Here is a 21,736-nt window from a genome sequence, read left to right as displayed (position 1 = left end):
TCGGTCGGTTAGGGAACACGGCGGAAGGTCGCGGCGCGTTGCGGCGCATTCCAACTTGTATCCTCGTCGTTCTGTACGGGTTTTTCACGCGAGCAAGTGTTTTGAGAGTATCGTGGAGTCCCAACAGTGAAGTGAAGTGTCGGGCGTTCGTGCCAACATCCGTCGTCAGTCGAATACGATGTATTTTGCGATGCATGTATGACACGAAGTCGTGTCGCGTTCAATCGTGTTTCGCATCTTCTCCGTTGTCGCGTATCCCTGAGTACTAGAAGTATTTTAATAGTGTCGAAAACAAAGGGTGACGCGTACAAGTGTGAATCAATAAGACGCATCGTCGTGAGGAGGATCTTTTGGGTCTCGAATGTTCGGAGCTGCGGTCGAGACTCGATGCAGCTGGATGAAGCTGGACGAAGCGACGAGCGGCAAACGGTGAGTTAATTTGTACTCGTACACTGTTTATTCGCTCCTACAATTCGGTATTCTCACCTCGTCTCGATTGCGCTCGCATAAAATTTAAAGTTCGTATACGCGTGCTCGGCGCCGTTCCTTTCGCCAGGTGTGCCAACAGTTGTGGCCACGGATTTCAATAGACATTGGCTATACATGGGCGGTTTGTGCTTCAGTCTTAATCTTAATCTTAGTCTTAGTCTTAGAAATTGACCAATCATAATCGATTTATAGAAGAATAATCGACTATGATATATTGCTCAATTTCCAAGTAAGATTAAGAAAAACCGAAGCATAAACCAACCATTAATATTTACATTTTCTAGACATAAAGGCGCTCCAATATGAAATATAACTAATGTATCACTGTCATTATCGCATTCAGGATTTTCTTTTCAGAAATACAAATTAATTGATATATCAGAGAGGCATCTCTCCGTCGATATCATCTCTGTCGGCATCTGATAGTTTCAATCTCTCGATCTATTTCCATATCGATTTATACCGTTTGACAGGCAGTGTTAAGTCTTGACGAGAGATGGTGCCACCATATCACTTCGGAGCCTTCGGAGTACGTTAACTTTACGCGCGTGGAAATAGCAGCGATACGAAGTAGCATTTAGATTTTGTGCCGCAGTTTTATCGTTCGTCTTATTTTTACGCGTTATATTTTCGCGTCATAACGAACTGCAGCACAGGCTGCGCGAAATTGCGCCGAGATATTGCGAAAAATTTCGTCGTCGTTGCAACACATTGTTTTTGGAGTTTCACAATTCCATCGTGTGTTTAAGGTTACTTTTACTTGCGATGGTGAGTCCATTTTAATGTATAGAAAAATTTTTCAAATTTTTGCTTTGGTTGCTCGCTCGTTCGCTTTCATTCATTTCGCAATTCTGGTTACGACTTGATATACCATTATAAAAATGATTGGTATAATTAAAACTTTGCACGTTTAGGGGCGCGTTCCACTTAACGATCGCAACGCTCGCCAGCCTCATTTGTCCTTGTTTAATATTTCATAACAACAAGGATGAAATAATTCCAAGAGCGTTGCGAGCGTTAAGTGGAATTTTTGAGCGTTAAGTGCTCCAAATTGTTAACGAAGATTTTTTATAAGCACGAAACGTAAGAAGTGCTCTTCAACTACCGCGAAATGGAATGAGATACACGCGATTCAAGTGACTTAACAAATGGACACGTCTACACGCGATCACCCTCGAAATGTCGATATAAATTTTCGATAAATCTCTTTTATTACGAAGAATGACAATTTAGCCCGGCCGGCGTGTATCAAAGCGCGCTTACGCTACGCGACATGACGAAGACGGCGACGACGACGTCGTCGTCGTTCTCTAATGTGCAACGAGCGCAAGCGGCGATAGGTGACAGGAATACGGGAAGATGATAAGGACCGCGCTGTTGTTCAGGTCTGTTTGCGGCTGCGTTGCGTTGTCACCGTCTCCGGACGGTGTAGAGATATCGCTTCGTATCAACAGACTGTTTCATTGTGACTCGCGTGCATACATGTATATGTACGTACGTCTGGTGTCTACATCTGCAGAATGCGCGCATTCGCGCGGGCCGACTGCGTATCGCATGGCCGATCAACGGGTCGAGTGCGTGTAAATTCAACGTGTAAACCTGCATCTCGATCGCACGCGGATGTCCGCTCGTGCTTCCGTTTCTTTGTGAGATAGCGCGAGCACCGACGTTCGACTCGCGTTGCGGGAAACAACCGCAACTTTTTCTCGAAAATATTAGGATAAGGTTGCCGGCATCGCACCGGCTCCTCACCTCGCGTATAATTTCAGTCACAATACTTGTACAATACATAAAATTCTGAAAAAAAATATGAAAGGAGAAACGTTGTACAGGATGTTGCAGATACATTTAGGACACCCAACTGATTAGGCGTAATGAAATTTGTCATGTAAAATAGTCATTAAAATTATTAACTCTCTAAAGAAACTTAATAAAGAAGAAAAAGAAAAATTAGCCACATACAATAAAAATCACCAAATTATTACAGAAGGTATTTTTCTTATTATTCCCTTATTAAAAGTTAACAAAAGTCTCCCCCTTTGTCTATAAAATAAATTTACCATATAAAATGATTCTGAAGAACATAATCCATGAAAAATCATCATAATATATCTACCTAAAATATTTAATTTATACATAGTTATTAAAACACATAATATTATATTCATATGAACTACAGACGAATAAGCTACTAATCTTTTTATATCTACTTGAGTTAAACATAAAATTCCTAGAATTATTCCTTCAACAATTCTCAAACTAAAAATTAAATAATTAAATTTCATTAATGACGACTGCCCTTGGCAGTCTGCCGGCATGCAACCAGTTGTGCGTCCTAAATGTATCTGCAACACCCTGTACTTTATTATGACGTAAGAAAATTAAAGATATTTCTCATAATTTCTTAGTTATAAGCCTTTATGTCAAAAGTGGTGCGATTTCGGCAACCTTACTCTGTATGAGAAGAGAATTGTTTTTACAAATAATTTTTCATCCTTCAGTCCCGTTGATAATTAAACATTCTTTCAGATGTATAACCTGAGCGTCGCGCGCGCGCGCGCGCGTTTTTCTGCATTACATAAAAAAGAAATTAACATATATTTCGCTTTAGCTGTTGGATTGGGTGGGGCGATTGTTAGAAAAGATAGGTCGCGTATCGCCGATCGTGGATACATTTTCCGCGCGTGTCATCAATTACGCGATTAATTATTGGAGGTGATTAATTATAAATTGACAAAAACAAGAATATGAGGGTCGCGCGACCTAGTTTATTAGTACGCACGATAATGTTTTAAATGCGAGGCTATTCATTTCGAAGGATTAAACGGTCCGCAATGGCAGGCAGTCTTTGGAAACGTGTAACACGGCGTACTCTCAATAACCCTGTACGTATACAACGTCACTGTGATATTTTGCCATGAACGAGCTCCGCTTAAACATGTATCGGATAATGTAACAATATCATTTGTACCATTAATACCGTTTGCTCCGGTTCGTGTAAATTTCATTATACTTGCATTCGCATTGTCGACCGCAATTATCTTTATAGCGACATAATGCACGATATTATACGTCGTTAATTTATCGGTTGCCCTTATGGACTAGCTTTTGGTAATACGAGAAATTCTAAATATCCAGCCAATGAGAAAAGCGTGTTAGCGCAATTTTCTGTCGATCGCGCGTGATTTTCTCTGGAATCGATTCGTTCGGACGTGCCGATGGCGCTTCCGTTTAGTAGCCAGCAGACATCTCTGCTTTTCGTTTCTGCTTCGATCAGTTTTCATCTCAATTCTTTTTGTGCACATAGATATTGGATATAACTTAATAACTAAAATAACATTTTAGATATTGACATTTCTTTTATTACAGCGTACGGCGATAGCTGTCGACGATAAATTTGATTATGGTCGGAAGACAGTATTCGTTTTTAAATATTGATTTCAAGCTTTTCAGTATCGAAATATGTAAAATAGATAAAAGGAGCATAAAAGAATAAAAGAATATTATTTCGTAAAATAATTCAGATATTATATGAAAATGTAGCGTTTCAGATTAATTCAATAATTATTTAAAAGAGAATAACTTATCCAAAGGCATTGGTAGGATCAAAAAAGTAAATGAATAAAGACTGAAGCTTTCGGATCGTCGCGTTCATATTCTAGAATTACAAAAAACCTATACGCACTGAGAAGAAAAATATCCAAAATTTTATTTAACACAAAAAAATTGAATGCTTGGTAGGTCCTAAGAGTTTATTTACTTGAAGTCAAGTTAAACATTTTTTAATTGAAATATTTATATAGATAGAATGAAGAAATAATTTTTAATCAAGTAATTCTTTTTTACAGTTCTAGAAAATATTTACTGCTAGACTATTTTTATATTCGAGATAATCAGATTTTTTAATCTAAACAATTTAATTAGATTTAATCGTTATTACCTTATTTATAAAATCGTTATTTAAATGTAAAAAAAATGTGAAAATACAAAATACTTAACGTTATATGTCTATATTTACTTAAAAATAAATATTTTTTACATAAATAATACAAATAAATACTTGCATCGAGATATGTGATTTTAAGAATATGTATTTTTTTATTTAAAAAAATTTTTTACTTACTCAGTGTATATTTAAGATAAACAAAGAGATTTTATTTTTAAGTATAGATTCTCAGCAATTTAGAGTATGTATTTATATATTTGTATTTTTATCAAAATGCAGTATATGCTCCAATCTTAATCGAGAAAAGAGGCTAAACGGAGGAAAAACGAGATCGAAGAAATGGAGAAAATGCGGATGGTACGAAGGAAAAAGTGGCTGGCGCAGAGGAAGTTTGGCGAACGGGAGCGAGGGCGAAGGTAGAATAAGAGGTGAGTAAGAAAGAGATGATGAACGTTATTAACACTATGCATCATATACCGGCTATGCAGTAGGGGAAACGGGTAGCGAGGCTTTTTATTGCTTAGAGGATAGGTAAATCATGGCGAAATACCGGAAGTTGACGACTTTTCGCCGCACACTTTACCCTGATTAAACTTGGCTATATTCGCTCGCGAACCGTGACATTTAACTGTAAGGTTGTCCTGAGAGTTTCTACTTTGGTCTATGTTCCACGCTCCCAGCATAGTATCAACATCTATAATTTCGCAACGAGAGAAAGAAAAAAAGAGAAGAAAAACTTTTGCACGATCTCTTCACAAAATTTATAAAGTGGACGTTTAAAGTAATGCAGAAGCCATTAAATATGTTTTCTTTTTGAAATAAAAAGAGATCTTGATAAGCTCATTATTAATACAACACTTCATAAAGTTAATGAGAAATTATTATTTCTTAAATAAAATATCTTTCTGTAATCGTTCGAAGCCGCAATCTATTCTAATTGACATCGTTTGCGCTTAACTAATGCTATTGTTAAGATTACGCTTTAACATATTAAAGTGTTTCGGTTCTATTTCCACTTTTTGAATACTTAAAAATGCTTGAATTTTGAATGGTTTCGTTTAGATTTAAAACGCTGAAACTGAAACGCTTAAAACTAAAACATTTTTAAATGTTAAAAAAAAAACGGAGAGAGAAATAAAACATTTTAATATCTTAAAATAAAACATTTCCTTTCCGTAGCGTATTCGTTAGTCCGGATGGACATTTATACGGCGACGATGACAATGAGGTGAGATATACGAGTTTCTTCTCGGCCCCACGCGGCGTCGTTTACAGCTGTGTACCGAAGGCAGATCCGTAAACATAAATCGGTAGTCGCAAAATCGATGGCGCGCACGGTACATTTCTCGCGCTTTACCGGCGTAACGTGTTGCAACCCCGTGCTCACTCCCATTTGTACGTCTACGAAATTTCATTTCCAATTCCAATGGACACCAATCTCCAAATTGAGCGCCGTTGCGCACGCGGTTCACGAGCAATCGTTTGCTCGACAGTTACAGACGGTCGTCTCTTACGAACTTTATGATTTGAATTCAGAGCGCAGTCGGTCTCGGTGCGGGTTGCGTAAAAGAAACGTGGTTTCGCTTCAAGTTGATTGCAGCTTTGTGAATAAGGATTATTTACACGCGATAAAATCGCTGATATTTTAGAAACTGAAACTCTGAGATGTATTCTTGAGCCGCATTAATAAAAATAGATCGAACAAAATTCATTCAAACAGAATTGAATCACACAAGTCAAACAAACTATATTTATGTAACCATTTTAATAGTTAATTAGCGATTAAAGTGATTGCATCGACAAAATTTATCACGATTAATGTATAAGGAACATGATTTTTTAACGAGGGCAAAATTGTCAAATTAGTTTATTCAAGCATCTTTCATTTTTCTCTCAGAATAGACGTCTGCCTGTTCTGTGAGAAAATTAATCAATACGAAGGATCAAATTACTAAATTTAACGATATCTTAAATTATGATTAAAGGGAAGTATAAAAAGTAAAAGCTTCGCGACAGCTAATAATAAGATTACAGTTTATAAATGGAAAGTTATCAAATATAAAGAGGAAGTAAATTGGAATAGCTAAGACACACTTAATTATCCGATAATTTTAAAGGATATTCTTTTGTAGATTTTGTCAAAAGTTCAGACGAGCGCGAGAAATGTAACAACAGATACCATTTAGAATATTGCATCCTATTGGTTGACACATTTAGTTGGCTAAAGACACGATAATTTCCTGATATCTTTAATGCACAGAATGGAAATTCGGACGAGCGACTTTGGGAGTTGGCTTGATAACTCGAGTTCGCGGGACTTGTACGAAACGCGAAATTTGACATTAACTCTGCGCTAACGACAACTTTGTAGCAAAATGAATTAATCCCTTCAATATGTTCGACTCTCAGCTACATCGCGTCTCCAACAATTTCATTTAATTTAATTTATTCCAAGTTATTTGTCTCTTTACGACACGATGCAAAATCTTGAAATTATCGCGTATTGTCGTCTCGTCGGGATTCTCCCGCTCGGACAACGCGATTATTGAAAATGTACACATTATTTGAAATTTCACATTTCGTTTTGACAGTTCTGAATATACGCCACTGTAAGGAAGTGTCTCTTTCCGCTGAATAATACGGTAGTACTTCCAACTCCGGGCTGTCGTATGTAAGATTCATTGCGCGTACAATGTGCATAACCTGTGATAACAACTGAATTTTTTATGTGCATTACATGCATTACGCGGTATGAAACAAATATAAAAATATTGAATTAAAAATGCGCCTAGTTGAACACAAATTCTCGAGTCGCGTTCATTAAGCGCATTTTTAAATCATACTTTTATATCGTGCCTTGAATACATTGACATTAGCGAGCGATCCGATTTATATCATGATAATGGTTTGTTACGTCGATAGTGTTTTGAATGAGATAATCTTTCCGGGACAACAGAACGTTGCGAGGGGGTAACCACTTAATGTAATCGTAGGATAGTGTCTCTGAAATTATTACGAAATTCTCATACAATCATTTTGCAATTAGATATTATAAAGTCAGATAAAATCATCAAAAATTATAATAAAATCACCAGAAATCATATGTAAGTCGGAGGAAATCATTTTGGATTTCTGTGTAATCCTAATCAGCGGACAATGTTTTTTAAATGTTTTTTAAATATTTTTTTTCATTATAATGTTTTCTAAATATTTTAAAAAACATTAAAAAATTATTGTTTCCTGATTGAGATCATTTGAAATCATGTGTAATCATCATGAAATTTATGATCAAATCATGTATAATATGATCATAATATGACTATCATAAAATTTGATGAAATCAGTATACAAGCTTTTGGCTTTTGTAATCAATTTTTTATGTTGTTTTTGAAAAAAAGGTTATCAAAAATTTTTTATGATCCTTTTATTAGAAAAATCTTTTATCAATCATAATGGATCCCAATAGTCTTGGATATATCTATTTTCCGAGTGGTTAGTTCTCAATTTAATTTTATTTGAAAGAAATTAGCAAATAATGGTGTTTCTAGTCAAATAAAATCATTTTTAATCACAAGAAATCTGATAATTACATATGCAATCACAAAAAATTATTACGTAATCAGATGAAATCATATGAAATTAAATAAAATCATGTAATCTGTGGGACAACATTTTAGCTAGTGGTTACCCTCTCGGAACGTTGTTATAAACTTGGAAAATAATAAAACAAAAACTATTTTTTTCTAATAAGCGCACTACAGTAGAAAAGAATCTCTCATAAACCAAGAAACACTAACTAAATCTCGCGCTGTAATAAAATGCATCGCATCAAGCAGAGACGGTTGTTTCGCGTTACGACATTTCTCAGCAGGCGAAAAGCTCAACGTTGGTTTACACGTAGAAAAAAAATCTGATTTCACTTGGCACGTATTCCGCGCATCATAGTTTCACGTTTCCCGCATTGCATCGCAGTTGCACGGCTCGTCGATGAATTTTCATGCACTCGGCGCGTATCTCACGCAGCTATGTATGTCATTGCAGCCATTATTTCGGACGGTGAAACGGCTAAGTCCTTAGAACACCCGGCTCAACTTCGGATGCGCTCCACTCCCGTCCCAACTTCGCTAATTGTGCTTTAGACGGTGTTCCGGCATTTATATCTTTGCTCTCGCGCAGTTCAAGTTATTTCGTGGCCCTAAACAGTACGAGCATGCTTATCGTGCTTCAAGGACATTAGATTGGCACAGCAAAAGCGTCTCGGTGAGCAGAGTAGTGCCTGCCATCCCGTTAGCTTAACACAGTAGTTATTATATACCGTGGCGTTAATGACATCAAAGAATATTAACGTTTTTTACTGTATATACACTCTGATTTACATTTCGGTTCAGTTTCGCTTTGCGATTTGTTAACGATAACGTTCAGCAGCACAGTGTCTATTAAAGTAAGATCGATGACGTGGTCGAGTCATTAATATATTTTGCTTTTTTCCCCAAAGTTTTTGCCCAACAAAAGTATCTCTTTTTGCAAAAAGTTGTAACACAAATGAAAAACCAGTAGAGACATTGCAACTCTCGTTGGACGTTGGTATGTTTCGCGAAACGTGGGAGAATTCGCTGACGCACGAAAGGCGCATTTCGTGAAAAATGTGTTGCGCTTTCGGCAAATAGAAACGATTTGCGTGACATAAGGATCGTCTAAATTTGTCAGCCACTACGCAACGTGTATGATACATTGGTACACTTTCGACTCATTGTTTTCAAAAAACTTTCATCATTTCATCATTGTCATAGCTAAACACAATTGCATTTTTTCTCTGTTTGAATTATCCATTCACATGTCCATGTAACACAATGAGATCCTTTTGATTTACTTAAAAAAAAAAAAAGAATTTTTTCCTCTTATTTTTAATGATAACTTAAAGAACAAAAGTATGTGTCGTAATTTTCCTTGTGCGATATGAGGAAGGTGCGATATTTATGCTACGGAGCAAACTCTCTTGGCCAGATGGTGGGAAATCCTAAGACGTACACATATGCACGTACGTATGTATCTTGGCAAGATTCCTCTCAGACGACCGTCTAGGGAAACATGTTGTCAAATATTCCGGAATACCCCTTGAGGCTCGTTCCTCTTCAGGAGCGACTTTGGATTCGTCTCTCGACCGCTCGTTTCCTTCCGTCCCTGAAGAACTTTCGCGACGGCTACTGCGCCGATAGCAACTCGTACGACGACAACGACGATGACGACAGATCTCTTGACCCTATACCGGAGGATGAACGGTTTGACCGTCCGTCTGGTTATTCCACTTGAAATTTTTAGCCGAGTGCGTTTCGATTATTTGTGTTTTCGGTTAAAATGAGGATCCCTTTTCTCCTAAAAGAATTATAAAACAATAATGCGAACTGGGTATAAATTATTCTTGATAAATATGATACGCATTATCACATCTGTAATATGGCAGCGTCGTTTTTATTATAAATATCGCAAAGAAAAAAATTGAATTTTTTAGTACTTTTATTTAATATTTACATATTAAATTCATATTTATATATTTAATATGTAGATATTAAAAGATACGTTACACAATAAATATTAAAAATGGATTATGTCAAATAATAAATACAAATATTAAATACATATAATTGTTTAAATATTATTACATTTACATATTAAATACTGCAATACCTCTGGACTCTTGGATAACATATAGCTCGGATAACACGTGTCAAAGTAATTTCTTTTCTAACAAACTGTAACGTACGAAGCGAAAATCTTTCTGAGGAATATTTCACGACGTGTAATTTTAACCGCATCATTATAACGCGATTTCTCATCATCGAGTTAATGCAGCGGTTTAACGGGCTTTTTCGAGTAATACGTGTCTGCCTATCTACCTGCGCAACGAGTCCGTCGTTATCCCGTCTTCAAGTCGTCTTGGCGTCACTCTGCGGAACTTATGTGCTCCATTTACGTCGAGGTTTCGGGAAGAATCGCGACGTGTTACACGCCTGCACGACGCGGCGCGGCGCGTCGCGTCTCGTCGCGTCGACTGCAATTTGCACGCCAAAACGGATTAGCCGGCGGAAACGCGAGAGACCCGAATTCCGCGGGACGGGACGAGACGGGACGAGGACGGAGCACCCATCGGTTTTGCATTTAGTGATTGTGGCGACGCTGTTGCGGTCGTCCGTCAATCGCAATGGTATAGGACGCGCGACATATCGAAGCCAACCGCAAAGACAGAAGCTGTAAGCGACGTTTCGAGCTGTTGTAACTCAATGCGTCAGTCTACCGTTAAACGGCGCGTGAAATTGTTTGAATAATACAAATCAAATCGGAATCGCTTCTCAACTACTTTTCTCTCGACATTCGATAATTTCGGTGATATCTTAAATTATGATTTTACCCTTGTACTCGTATATTGATGTAATGACGTTTTTCCAAAGTGAAACATTTATCGAGGGATTAAATTGAATCCGTTAATTATCCCACTTTGATTTGGGTGTGCGTTTCTATGCGATTTTATTCAAATAATTGCCCATGGCAAAGACATGTTCCGCGTAATGGCTCGTCAATGGATAGGATTATCGGATTTGATGATAGTCGAAATCAGCTAGCTGGACGTAAAATCGATCGTGCACCGTTCAGGCGTAACGCAGATAGATCGATGTTATCACGCGCATTCTAATATTGTAACGAGCCACTCAGCTGCATTTCAGTATGTTTAGTCCAAGTGAATTTATGCATCTGCGATTATAATATACTTTGACGGAAGAACCGTATTCCTCGCAAGCGGCATAGATTTATGCATCTCGAGAACGAGTCTTGCCAAGTTACTCCCTGGTGTTTCGAAATTTTTAAAAATTTAGAATATGTGTCGTAAATCGTACGAATTTTACGAGGCTAGTGCGAGTGTAATTTAAGATTTATTTCAAAAAGTACATACGGGACATTCAACGTGAAAGTGGTCCACCTAATTATATCCATTTTTAAAAATTTGAAAAAATTCTCAAGAATACTTCAATACATGTAGAATATCGTACTATAAAGCAAATTTTGAGATCACAATGAGATCCTCTTGAAAACTAATATTTTTTTCCAAATACAAAATTATAATTTCAGCTAAAAGCTAGACAATATTAATTTTTATTGGCCAAGTATTTAGTACTACGTAAATAATATATTTTTAACAAATAACTATAAAATAAAAAATAATTGTGAAGTCTTTGCATTTTATATTCTTTAGACTTATTTATTTCGCAATAAAACGCAAAGAATTCACAACTAGTTTTTATTTTATAGTTATTTCTTAAAAATATATTATTTACGTAGTATTAATTAAACTATCTAGTTTTTGGCTGAAAATGTAATTTTGTTTTGGAAAAAATATTCGTTTTTGAAAGAATCCCATTGCGATTCCAAAATTTGTTTTATGGTACGATATTCTACATGATTGAAATACTTTAAAAAATTTTTTCAGATTTTTTTAAATGAATATAATTGTTTATTTCTTTATTTAAAACTAAAAAATCAATTTTTTCAATACTATTAAATTTTTTTCACTAAAGTTAACGTTTTCATCTGAAAGTATGGGAAACATTCTAAAAAAATCATGTCTCTAAAAATATTTTAATTTTAACAACAAATGTTAAAAAAAAAAAATTTTTTTTTTTAATTTAAACGATAGCTTTCAATATCTTTGATGCAAGGCATATAATACTTATTTTTTTTATCATCAACCTTATACAATATGTCCATGTTTTTATTATCATTTAAAAAATTCCAAACCGTTTATTTTTAGGTGTACCCCTTTCACGTGGAATACTCTTTATATAAAAATGGTAACATGGGAATTAACTTTTATTATTAATTTTTTGCCGATTGAATCAATATGCTTTTTTTTGAAACAAAAATAATTGGCTCTATAAAACGTTCAACTTGGCCATTTCACATACAATATCTTTATCGTTTGTTTCGCCGCAAGCACATTGGTATCCATTAATCCCTATTTTTTTTTTTTTGTATCTAGTTCGTTGCGTTGCTTACATTTTTTATGAGAATGCGGGAAGGCCATACGCGATGTGTTTAAAGTATTGTGGAGTATTCGCTGGGATTCATCAGTGAATGCAATGGCTGACGAGTCGAAAGATTAGCATTTCTCTCTCTTTCTCTCTCTTTCCGTCTTCCCTTCTTTTTCACGACCGCGTTCTGCATAATCCCAATCCTTCGTTTTCCTTCAATTTTATCTCTACGTTTCGCTCGCTTCGTTCTACTTTTTCTCTTTTCACGTTCTCGCTATATGGTCCCTTTTTTTGCGTCTGTTATGCATCAACCATGGGATTACTTATTCGCGAGTGCATCACGCGTTTGTATATGGTCGCATACGCATGCGATATTTCATTTTAAGTAAATTTTGCTGCGCCAGGAAAAATTAAATATTTTCGATGGAAAAAAATTAAATATCTCTCGCGTCTCATATCGCTGCGGATTATTTTTCGCGCGCAAATTTTAGGCTTTTCGTGAAATCGCTCGGTGTGTGCACGCGCATGGCATTTTGCAGATTCTCTATTTACCTCGAATGTTTGCTACATTTTGATGAGAAAAAGGCACGTCGCGCTTAATGCGCTTAACGCGAAAAATTTATACGGTTTTCCCAGGCACAAACTTACGGTTCCGTATCAATTATGAGAGAGCACGTCAGAACGATAGCAAAGTTACGACGAGCTCGTTATAATCTTATTTAATACGACGTTCCATCTCATTGACCCCGAGATAAGTATATTTTTTTGCATTTTCGTACTCTCTTCGCGATTTTATTATATTTGAAACGTTTCGAATGTAGAGTAAGCCAGCCATTTTGGTAGAATAAACAGAGTGTTAGCTGCAATTGATATGTTTATAGTGCGTCCCATCAACGAGCGGTTTACAAACTCGCGAGAATTGCCGGAACGCACGATAGTGCATTTCATTCCGCTACACACGTAAATCACCACAATAAAAATCAAATATTTCAGCCGTCACGTCCATACCGTAACTTTCACGAAGCTGCTTGTCGCTTTGAACCGTGAGATAGAGAGAGAACCTTAGCTACTCTCACACTAACGTTCGAATCCGCGACATTTTGGTAATGGATTGGTGCAACGCCTGTTACGCGTGCTTCTAGGGGTTGGTATCATCGAATACTTTGGCTTTATATCGAACTTGGAAATTTCTAGCTGTATGTCATTCGTAATATCTATGTATAAAAAAATTAGACCAAAAAACTTTATTGTTCTGAAAGAAATTGTGATAATTAATTTGTGATTAAACTGTTTATATTTAATGTTTCTAACTCTCAGATTAATTTTTCCATAAAAAGAGCGGAGCATACAAATAAATACCACGTGAAAAATTTCATTTTTTATATTATTTACAAAAGTTATGAGTGATAATGAGAAAATTACTAGCTATATGAGATCAGTAACGATACAATTTTTCTCAATTTATAATCAATCGACAGACTTTTTTTGCATTTTTTTTTTGCGACCGTTGCGTCTTTCGCGTTGTTCTCTTTATCTTTATTGTTCAAAAAATTAGTGACATTTAGTACATGTATGCGCAGTCGCGGAATTACATTTTGGATAAAGGTTTACATGTAAAGAAGAGTACGAGAATAGGTTGTAGAGGATGAGGGTGATCGTAGAGGAGAAAGAGAGGGGATGGGGAGGAGCAGAAGAGATGGAAAGAGAGAGGTGAAACGGACGAACGGTGAATATTTCAGTCGGCAAGCATACTGGCGTCGAAACGAACTCTGGCTTAGTCAGAGTACAGGTCAGGGTTCAGCTTAACCCAGCTTCAACACGAAACTCTAACCGCGTAAAATATACAGCATCAGAAACACCCCACCTCAAGGGAGACGCTACTCTTCTCTTTGCCGTAGTCTTCAACGTTCCGGTTGAAAACTCGCTAAGTATTTAGATTTACATTGGGAAGTCGTTTCCTTTCGATTTAAACGGCCGCGATTAATCCTTAAGTATATTTAGACACAGTCTTCTCGCTGATTTTCTCTCAAGACATCTAATTTTTCGAAATTCGATATAATTGACAGACTTTTGACTCTTTCCCGAAGAGAGAGAGAGAGAGAGAGAGAGAGAGAGAGAGAGAGAGAGAGAGAGAGAGAGAGAGAGACAGAGTCTTAGTTCCGACATTTTCTTGAGAATTCTAGAAAGTACCCCTTAAAAGTTTTATCGAAAATAAATTGTGACCCAAATCGAGTTTGACTGAAATGGAAAAATTATTATCCATTTCCGTATTTAAAACATAAATTTAGCATCTTGTATCTTTGGATTCTCATTTTTTGTATTTAATAACTTATTTAAGAATTTAATTAATGACACATATTAAAGTTTTATATAAAAAATAGGATAATAATTTTCTAGTCCCTCTTACGCCGCTGCATTTTCTTTATGAATTATATACTTTTCGAGAATTTATTTTATTCTCTAAAAAAAAAAAAATGTTTATCCAAAGAAGTAAATTGGATGAAGCGGAATAATTGAAGCTATTGAGTAAAGCAGGTCAATCTAAATTCAATGATTTTCCGATGATAAAATTGAGAGTTGACTTATTTAAGTAACCTATTCAGGCGCACTCATTCGCCTGAAAATTATACAGGAAACATTTTGATATGCGAAAATAGAAAAGCAATTTGTTCTAATCTAATGTACATTAAGCATCTTCACGGTAACAGAGATACGAAATTTCAATAAATTTGTTTTTTTTATAATTTTACTAATGATCGATCTCGAAGACATATTTTTGAAAAATTTAACGTTTCATCATGAAATTACAAGTATTGATCGATATGCGCTGTTACCTCGCGGCATTCATGTCATAGCTAATAAGGAGGAGAGCACAAGGCATTTACATTCAAATTTAAATCGATCTATCAATGACGATAAATTTTTTTATTTCATTTATTATACCACACGACTAGATTTGATGTACTCAGTTGACACGTTGCCAAAAAGTAGGAGAGAGAAAAAAGGGAAGCTATGAAAAAGGAATTGTTCTTTTTTCGTGTGTATGTGATCACTGTTTGAATCACAAATTGATATGTGAACGATGAAGAGGCTGGAAGATAAAACTGTCACGCAAGCGTGTCAGTTCCACTTTGCTTTTATAATTACGAGAAAACGTTTGACTCTCTTTCTCTCCCTCTCGCCTTTTTTTCTCATGCTTTGACGACCTGTCCATTTCACACTGGCATCCGCATTGGTCGACTTTGTGGCTTTAACGAGAGCCCTCACCCTGTCCCCCTCTTTGATAGGTAGTAATTAGTGAGAGTTACTGAAATGTCGTGTCAATATCATCGTGTCGATATCTCCGATCCATATTTTGAGTTGATCCGATTAATATATACATAGAAAGAGAGAGAGAGAGAGAGAGAGAGAGAGAGAGAGAGAGAGAGAGAATCCGTTATGGTTATTAACGTTTAATTTCTCTAAATGCTTCGCTAATAATATTTGATTCAATATTACTGTTTCATAAATATATCAACTATATGTCATAAAATTCTGGTTTCCCTAAATTTTTAAACATACAGAGAAATCCGTGATTTTTGCGTCACTTTATTCTGTTGAATTTACTACAAATATCTACTGTATATTGTATAGAGTTTAGATGATGAAATTAAAGTGTCCAACAAAAAATAATAAATAATAAATATTTTATAAAATTGGCGCGCGTTGAAAGAGAGAAACGTCGGACGTAAAATATTTACTTTAAATATATCTACCGTAACGTAAGATTTGGAATAAGTATCACAGGACACGTATTCAATCGAACGCAATAAAGTTTTCCTATTTTTGTGGTGTCAAAAATTTGATTCGTCAAGAGAACAATCTCGCATGCAAGGCTCGTGAAACATACGAATGATGTGGATGTACGCGAAAATTTCCCCTGGCGAAACCGCTTTTGGACCGTTTCTATATTATCTCACCAAATATAACGGTACTATTACATTTTCGCACTTGCAACCTAGCAAAATTTTCAACGTCGCTTTTTTGGTTATCATATTTTTTCGTTTATCATATTTTTTGCGTTTTCCGTAATATCTTTTTACACCGTGTTAATTTATCCTCGCGTCTCGTTCGTAGTTGAAGAAGCGTGAAATCACTCGACCTGTTATACGACGCTGTTATACGAGAGACTTCTCGTTGACTCAGGAGAAGTAAATGAATGGCGAGTCTACGTCACGAGTAGAAAAAGGAGAAAAAAGATTTCTTACAGTCTTAGAATTTAGATTTTTAAAATAAAAGTTTATGTAAAATATTCAAGCGTTGCAAATTAAAAAAGTGTAAAAAAAAATATCAGATTTTTATTCACTTTCTTAAAGAAAAAGTTATCTAAAAGAATTTTAAGTATCAGATTAATATTATATTAATAATATGGAATAATCTTATTTCTTTACATCATTATTGAGATAAAGTGGATAAATTCTCTTTGTTAATAGTTAGATAGAGATTTCGATTTATCATTACCGATTATTAAATACATTTTTTTCGTTAGATTTTATAGAGATTAAAAAATAAATGAACAGACAGAAGAGTTTGTCGTGTCATTACTTTGCAGTGTACTATCACAAAGTTACGTTATGCATGCCATTTCTTATTGCCGAAAGACAAACGCGCGTTCCCACGTGAAATTAAAGGTAAATTTTAAAATGGTCGCACGCAAACCGACCGAGTATATAATGCGAGACATCGTGAGGACGGTTTGCGGTCTAAGAATAAAAAACAAAATCGCCGCTAAGCATTAAAGTGTACCCCACAGTTTAATTAGTACTTTCGAATGGCGGAGAAGTTTCTTTCCGTGTAATTCACGTCGACAAACACGGTCGTTTGATGTTAACTGGCTCGCGAAAATCAGCCGGCTGATTCTTTTTTACGGAAGTATATTTTCTGAGTAATCGCGTGTCTGCGTTCGCATGCATACGCGCGCACACGCAAGTACGTGTACATACGCGGATTAAATTCTATGGTTTATGTTTCCCTTTCCTAGGCTTTGCCGCGAACAGTTCTATATAATATATGTAATTAAATCAGAATAAAGACCCGTATACAAGCTACAGATTAATTTTATACAGAAACATATACAATATGCAAACGCTAATGGCATTTTAATAACATACATAAAGTATGTTGCGGAAATAACGTAGAAAAATACTAAATATATATTTGCATGTTTTCCTGCAAATTTTCAAGTATATGTTATGTATATTCGAACTCTGTGGAAAGTAAAGTACACTCAATCAGTGAGCGTAGGAAAATGTATATGCTTTATTAAGTAGTAATTCTCTCTGTTTGTATAGAAGTTTTGCGTATCTCTTTATTTATGTTTGGTCGCAATTAACGAATATGCTAATAAATTTAATTCTTTTCCCGTAAGTATTGCTAACAAAATTAATTAACATTGAAATATTTCTTGCAAAGTTAATTTTAATAAAAATTTTACAATAATATAAATGTATTTTAAAATACACAACTATTCGAGAAAAATTTAGCTATATAATTCTTGAACGAAAAATATATTTCGTCGTGTCATTATCGCGGAACACTCGATGCAATTTTGCTATTTTAGATAGAAAAGACAAAAAAGTGTTTTTGTCTTCACATTTACTGACCATTTGATTATTTTCTTTCAGCGAGTTTTCCTCAATCTTTGAAAAATATTTTTGATTCTAATTAGTGGGTAAAAATTGGTAGTTAATTCTTTTAGATTTAATTGTAGAAGTATATATTTTATTTTGAAAATAAGGGCAATTTTTTTTTAACTCGTATGACATTTTTCAATATAATAATAATAAAGTTAAAAAAACAGCTGAAACATGATTGAAGTGTTATATCTAATTGGTATCTTTATACAATTATCTCTTTGGGCAATCCTTTTACTCGTGTTGGCTGCAACTACACACACGGAATACTTTCATTCATTCTTAATGATACCGGGTTTTTTTTCTCTTTAACGATTTCGAACACATAAATCATGCATTTGGTTTTGAGTGTGCTCTGGAGGAAGACACGCAGAAATTCGTCCGCTCGTGTTTCTACCATCCGTCCGCCCGTCCGCCCCAGAAACGGCTGGAGCGATCTTACTCTTTGAAGATCGGCTATTTTCATAATAACGAAATATATCTTTCCCTCAAGACGACGTCCCATTCTCACGCGATACGGTCCGTTTCAAAAGTGGGTCGCCCGGGGCGAACGACTCGCGGATAAAAAGACGAACTCGAGAAGCGGGAGGAAGACGCGCAAACACGTACGTACCGCAACGGCCTTCGTGAAAAGCAGACGTGCCTTAAAGTGCAGACGGAATCTAAGCGCACGCGTTACGCGCCCTGCGATGACGTTGTGTATTGCCAGGGAGATAAATCTCCTCGCCAACATTGTTGGCGGCTGATCGTTTCAATTCTTCTAAAAAAACCTTAAATATTGCAAGCTTTAGCTTTATGTCTGTGCTAATAACAAAATTTTATTTATTGTTCAATCACTATCGGGCATCGTGTGTAATTTTTAGCGAATACACGAAATTACGTAGATAAAGCAAACCGCACACATTCACCATTTAGAGTATTTAGAAAAATGCACTGGGAATATATTTATGCTCGAACAGAGTTTGAAATATTTTAAAAAACATAAAGTTTCGTACAATTTCTATCAATACTTTCCATTTCGATTCTGCACGTATAGATCTTTTGTACAGACCTATAGAGAATATACTAAAAATCCGTCTTCACTTCTACGTTGCTTCCAACGTCGCAATCTCGCGGTCTCGTTGCAATTAAATGTTGAACGAGCACACAAAGTGGCCCTGCTTATGATCCGAATTGAGGATTAGGAAGGAAAGGTTTTTATCGTCGCCAAAAATTTGTCATTTGATACAGCCGCTTAAGTAAGATTAATGGCTCGTTATTAAATCTTTTCGGCGCTCGCGGCCCCACGGCTTCGAGACGTAATTTTCGAAAATGCTATGCGTCGTTAACGGAATTCGAGTACACATCACGTTTCCTTTTATGACGCGGCACGACCACATCTTATATTCAGATAGGGATTTTCGTAATGCGAAAAATAGGACTCCCGAGACCCGTAACCGTTTCAAAGTATAAACGTTTTTATCGATTGTTTGCGGCACACGTTCGGCTTTTTCCGCGCGTTTTAAAATGCCGGTTTAGCCGTGAATCGTGAATATATGAATCTCGCTCGAGGTAGGCCGAAACCCACGTAAACCCCCCTGCCTGTGTATAAATCTCTCCGGGACTTTTAGACAACCGGGGTTTAGACAACCGTTATTTGAACGCGGCGCGTTTATTGATTCTCTCAATGTCTGTGCCCGCAGAATTTAACTCTAACAAATCCAACCTGGTACTACGGTTGCGCACAGTGAGATATTAATTCTTATATTATCGTGAAATAATTTTCTTTCCCTTTGCTTTATCATGGAGCTTAACTCTAATAATTTATTTCCATTGTGCGCGGGTGCGTGCTGTCTCATATTATACCTTCAAGTTACATGATGTAACGATAATTTATTCAGGATTAAAATGCGAAGAAGAAAAACTGATTTGATGCAGAGTTGGTCACTTTGCCGCGCAATTATTAGTGATATGCGTGAATCTGGTTTGAAGGGATGACAATCTAGAAAAAGAAAAAAGAAAAACTTTCTTTTCGAGCCACATACGTACAAGATCTCTTTTCCAGTGTAATAATATGTATCTCATTAAAATATTACTAACCCTTTACCTATATGCAAAGCGGCAAATAAAATGTTGGATTTAAAGAGAATTTACGGAAATGGTTTTTTCTAAAAAAAAAAAGAACTTTTTAAGTGTCACGTGTGATACGCGAATATAAATTACTTCGGTAACGAATGTACTTTAAAATTACAAATGACACACGATATGTGTACTATATACAAAGTTGTAAATTATCCAAAATTATTAACAGATTACGTGATATTGCGATTACAATAGTGTTAGATTTTTGGAATATGCTGTCCGATATCCATGTTATGATGTGTGTTTTCGAATATCGCATTATCAAGGTATGCGATACCATTCACTATTGTTCTATTAGGTAAACCAGTGGCGAAGCTGTATAGCGCATTATTATCTCATGTGCAAAATATCTCGTGTATTTTCACGCGAGTAGAACGGCGATTTTCGGACGCGTGCGGTTGCAGTAAAAAAAAATGGCTTTTTAGAAAACTAATTCAAATACTTTCGTTCGGCGCCGGTTTAATTAGAAACGTGAGCCGAAACTTCGTGATGGAACTTCTGAAAATTAATTATACGTTCCTCACACACTCTCCCAAGCGATTAAAAGCCCATTCGAAACGCTTGTGCTGTGAAGTTCAATAAAAATAGTTCTCCCAACGTGTAACGTCTACTTGTATCGACTGTTTGGATCGTGCAAAAAAGAAGACGCTACGTTTTATCTGCCGCTGTTTAATTTGTTCCAGTCACATACATCGCTCCTTTGTCGCGGATTACGATTCGAGAAATGTAACTAATGGAACGATTCCATCTTTTCCTTGCCTTTCAGTGTTTCATTGATTAATTAATTAATTCAATCGATTAAATGGCGCGACAAATTTGTTTCAATTACTCCGTCATTTATATGAATATAAATGATTATCTAAAATTGCATTTCAATTAATTATGTAACCATTTACTTATAATTTACGTCAATCATTCTCCGCAGTTTGAAAAAAATTATTCTATTTCATTCTACTCTATTTCAGTGACGATTATATGAAATATCGCATTATCCATTTTATAAATTCACGTTTAAATTTATTTTCACATTTGGCGAGATATTTTTTTCATCATTTGCAATATTCAACACGTACATTTCTTTATAGCAGTGACAAATTTTTAACCGTGTGATTTTATATTTCTGTCATATTTTTGACAATCTTGAGAATATACATAATAAAAATTATTTAAAACAAAAAAAATACGATTGTAAGATTGAAAACGGTCTCTTCAAACTCTCCTTGAATTTCGCGTATCACCAACGAAAAAAAGTTCAATTGAATTAGTTTCTTTATCGAGACACGAGCTTCTTGCAGGAGCGATTAGTAACTTGGGCTCAAATAATAAACAAATTACTAATCGATATTCTGTACGCAAGTAAAATCTCAAATATTTACATGTTTATTTATCGAATAATAATTGAAAAAAGGATCCTGCGGAGAAAAACGATCGTGATTTTTCAACACAAGGTTTAAAGTCAACTGATTAGATCAAAGTATCTTCAATAT

At 35.6% G+C, this 21,736-nt stretch overlaps 1 protein-coding gene across 1 annotated transcript in view; it reads left to right on the top strand.

Moving 5' to 3' along the window:
* Positions 1-23: 23 nt before the first annotated feature.
* The window catches only part of LOC113002954, a 61,617-nt gene continuing 39,904 nt past the window's right edge, over positions 24-21,736 (top strand). The window contains exons 1-2 of the mRNA XM_026130179.2: positions 24-429; positions 4,715-4,863. Of these exons, the coding sequence (XP_025985964.1) occupies positions 362-429; positions 4,715-4,863 (217 nt within the window). The 5' untranslated portion in view covers positions 24-361. The remainder of the gene's footprint in view (positions 430-4,714; positions 4,864-21,736) is intronic.

The sequence above is a fragment of the Solenopsis invicta genome, chromosome 2 (genome assembly GCF_016802725.1).
Source record: "Solenopsis invicta isolate M01_SB chromosome 2, UNIL_Sinv_3.0, whole genome shotgun sequence".
In the NCBI taxonomy this organism is placed as follows: Eukaryota; Metazoa; Arthropoda; class Insecta; order Hymenoptera; family Formicidae; genus Solenopsis; species Solenopsis invicta.
The sequence above is the reverse complement of the archived record's forward strand: the minus strand, read 5'-3'. Positions and strand labels throughout refer to the sequence as shown.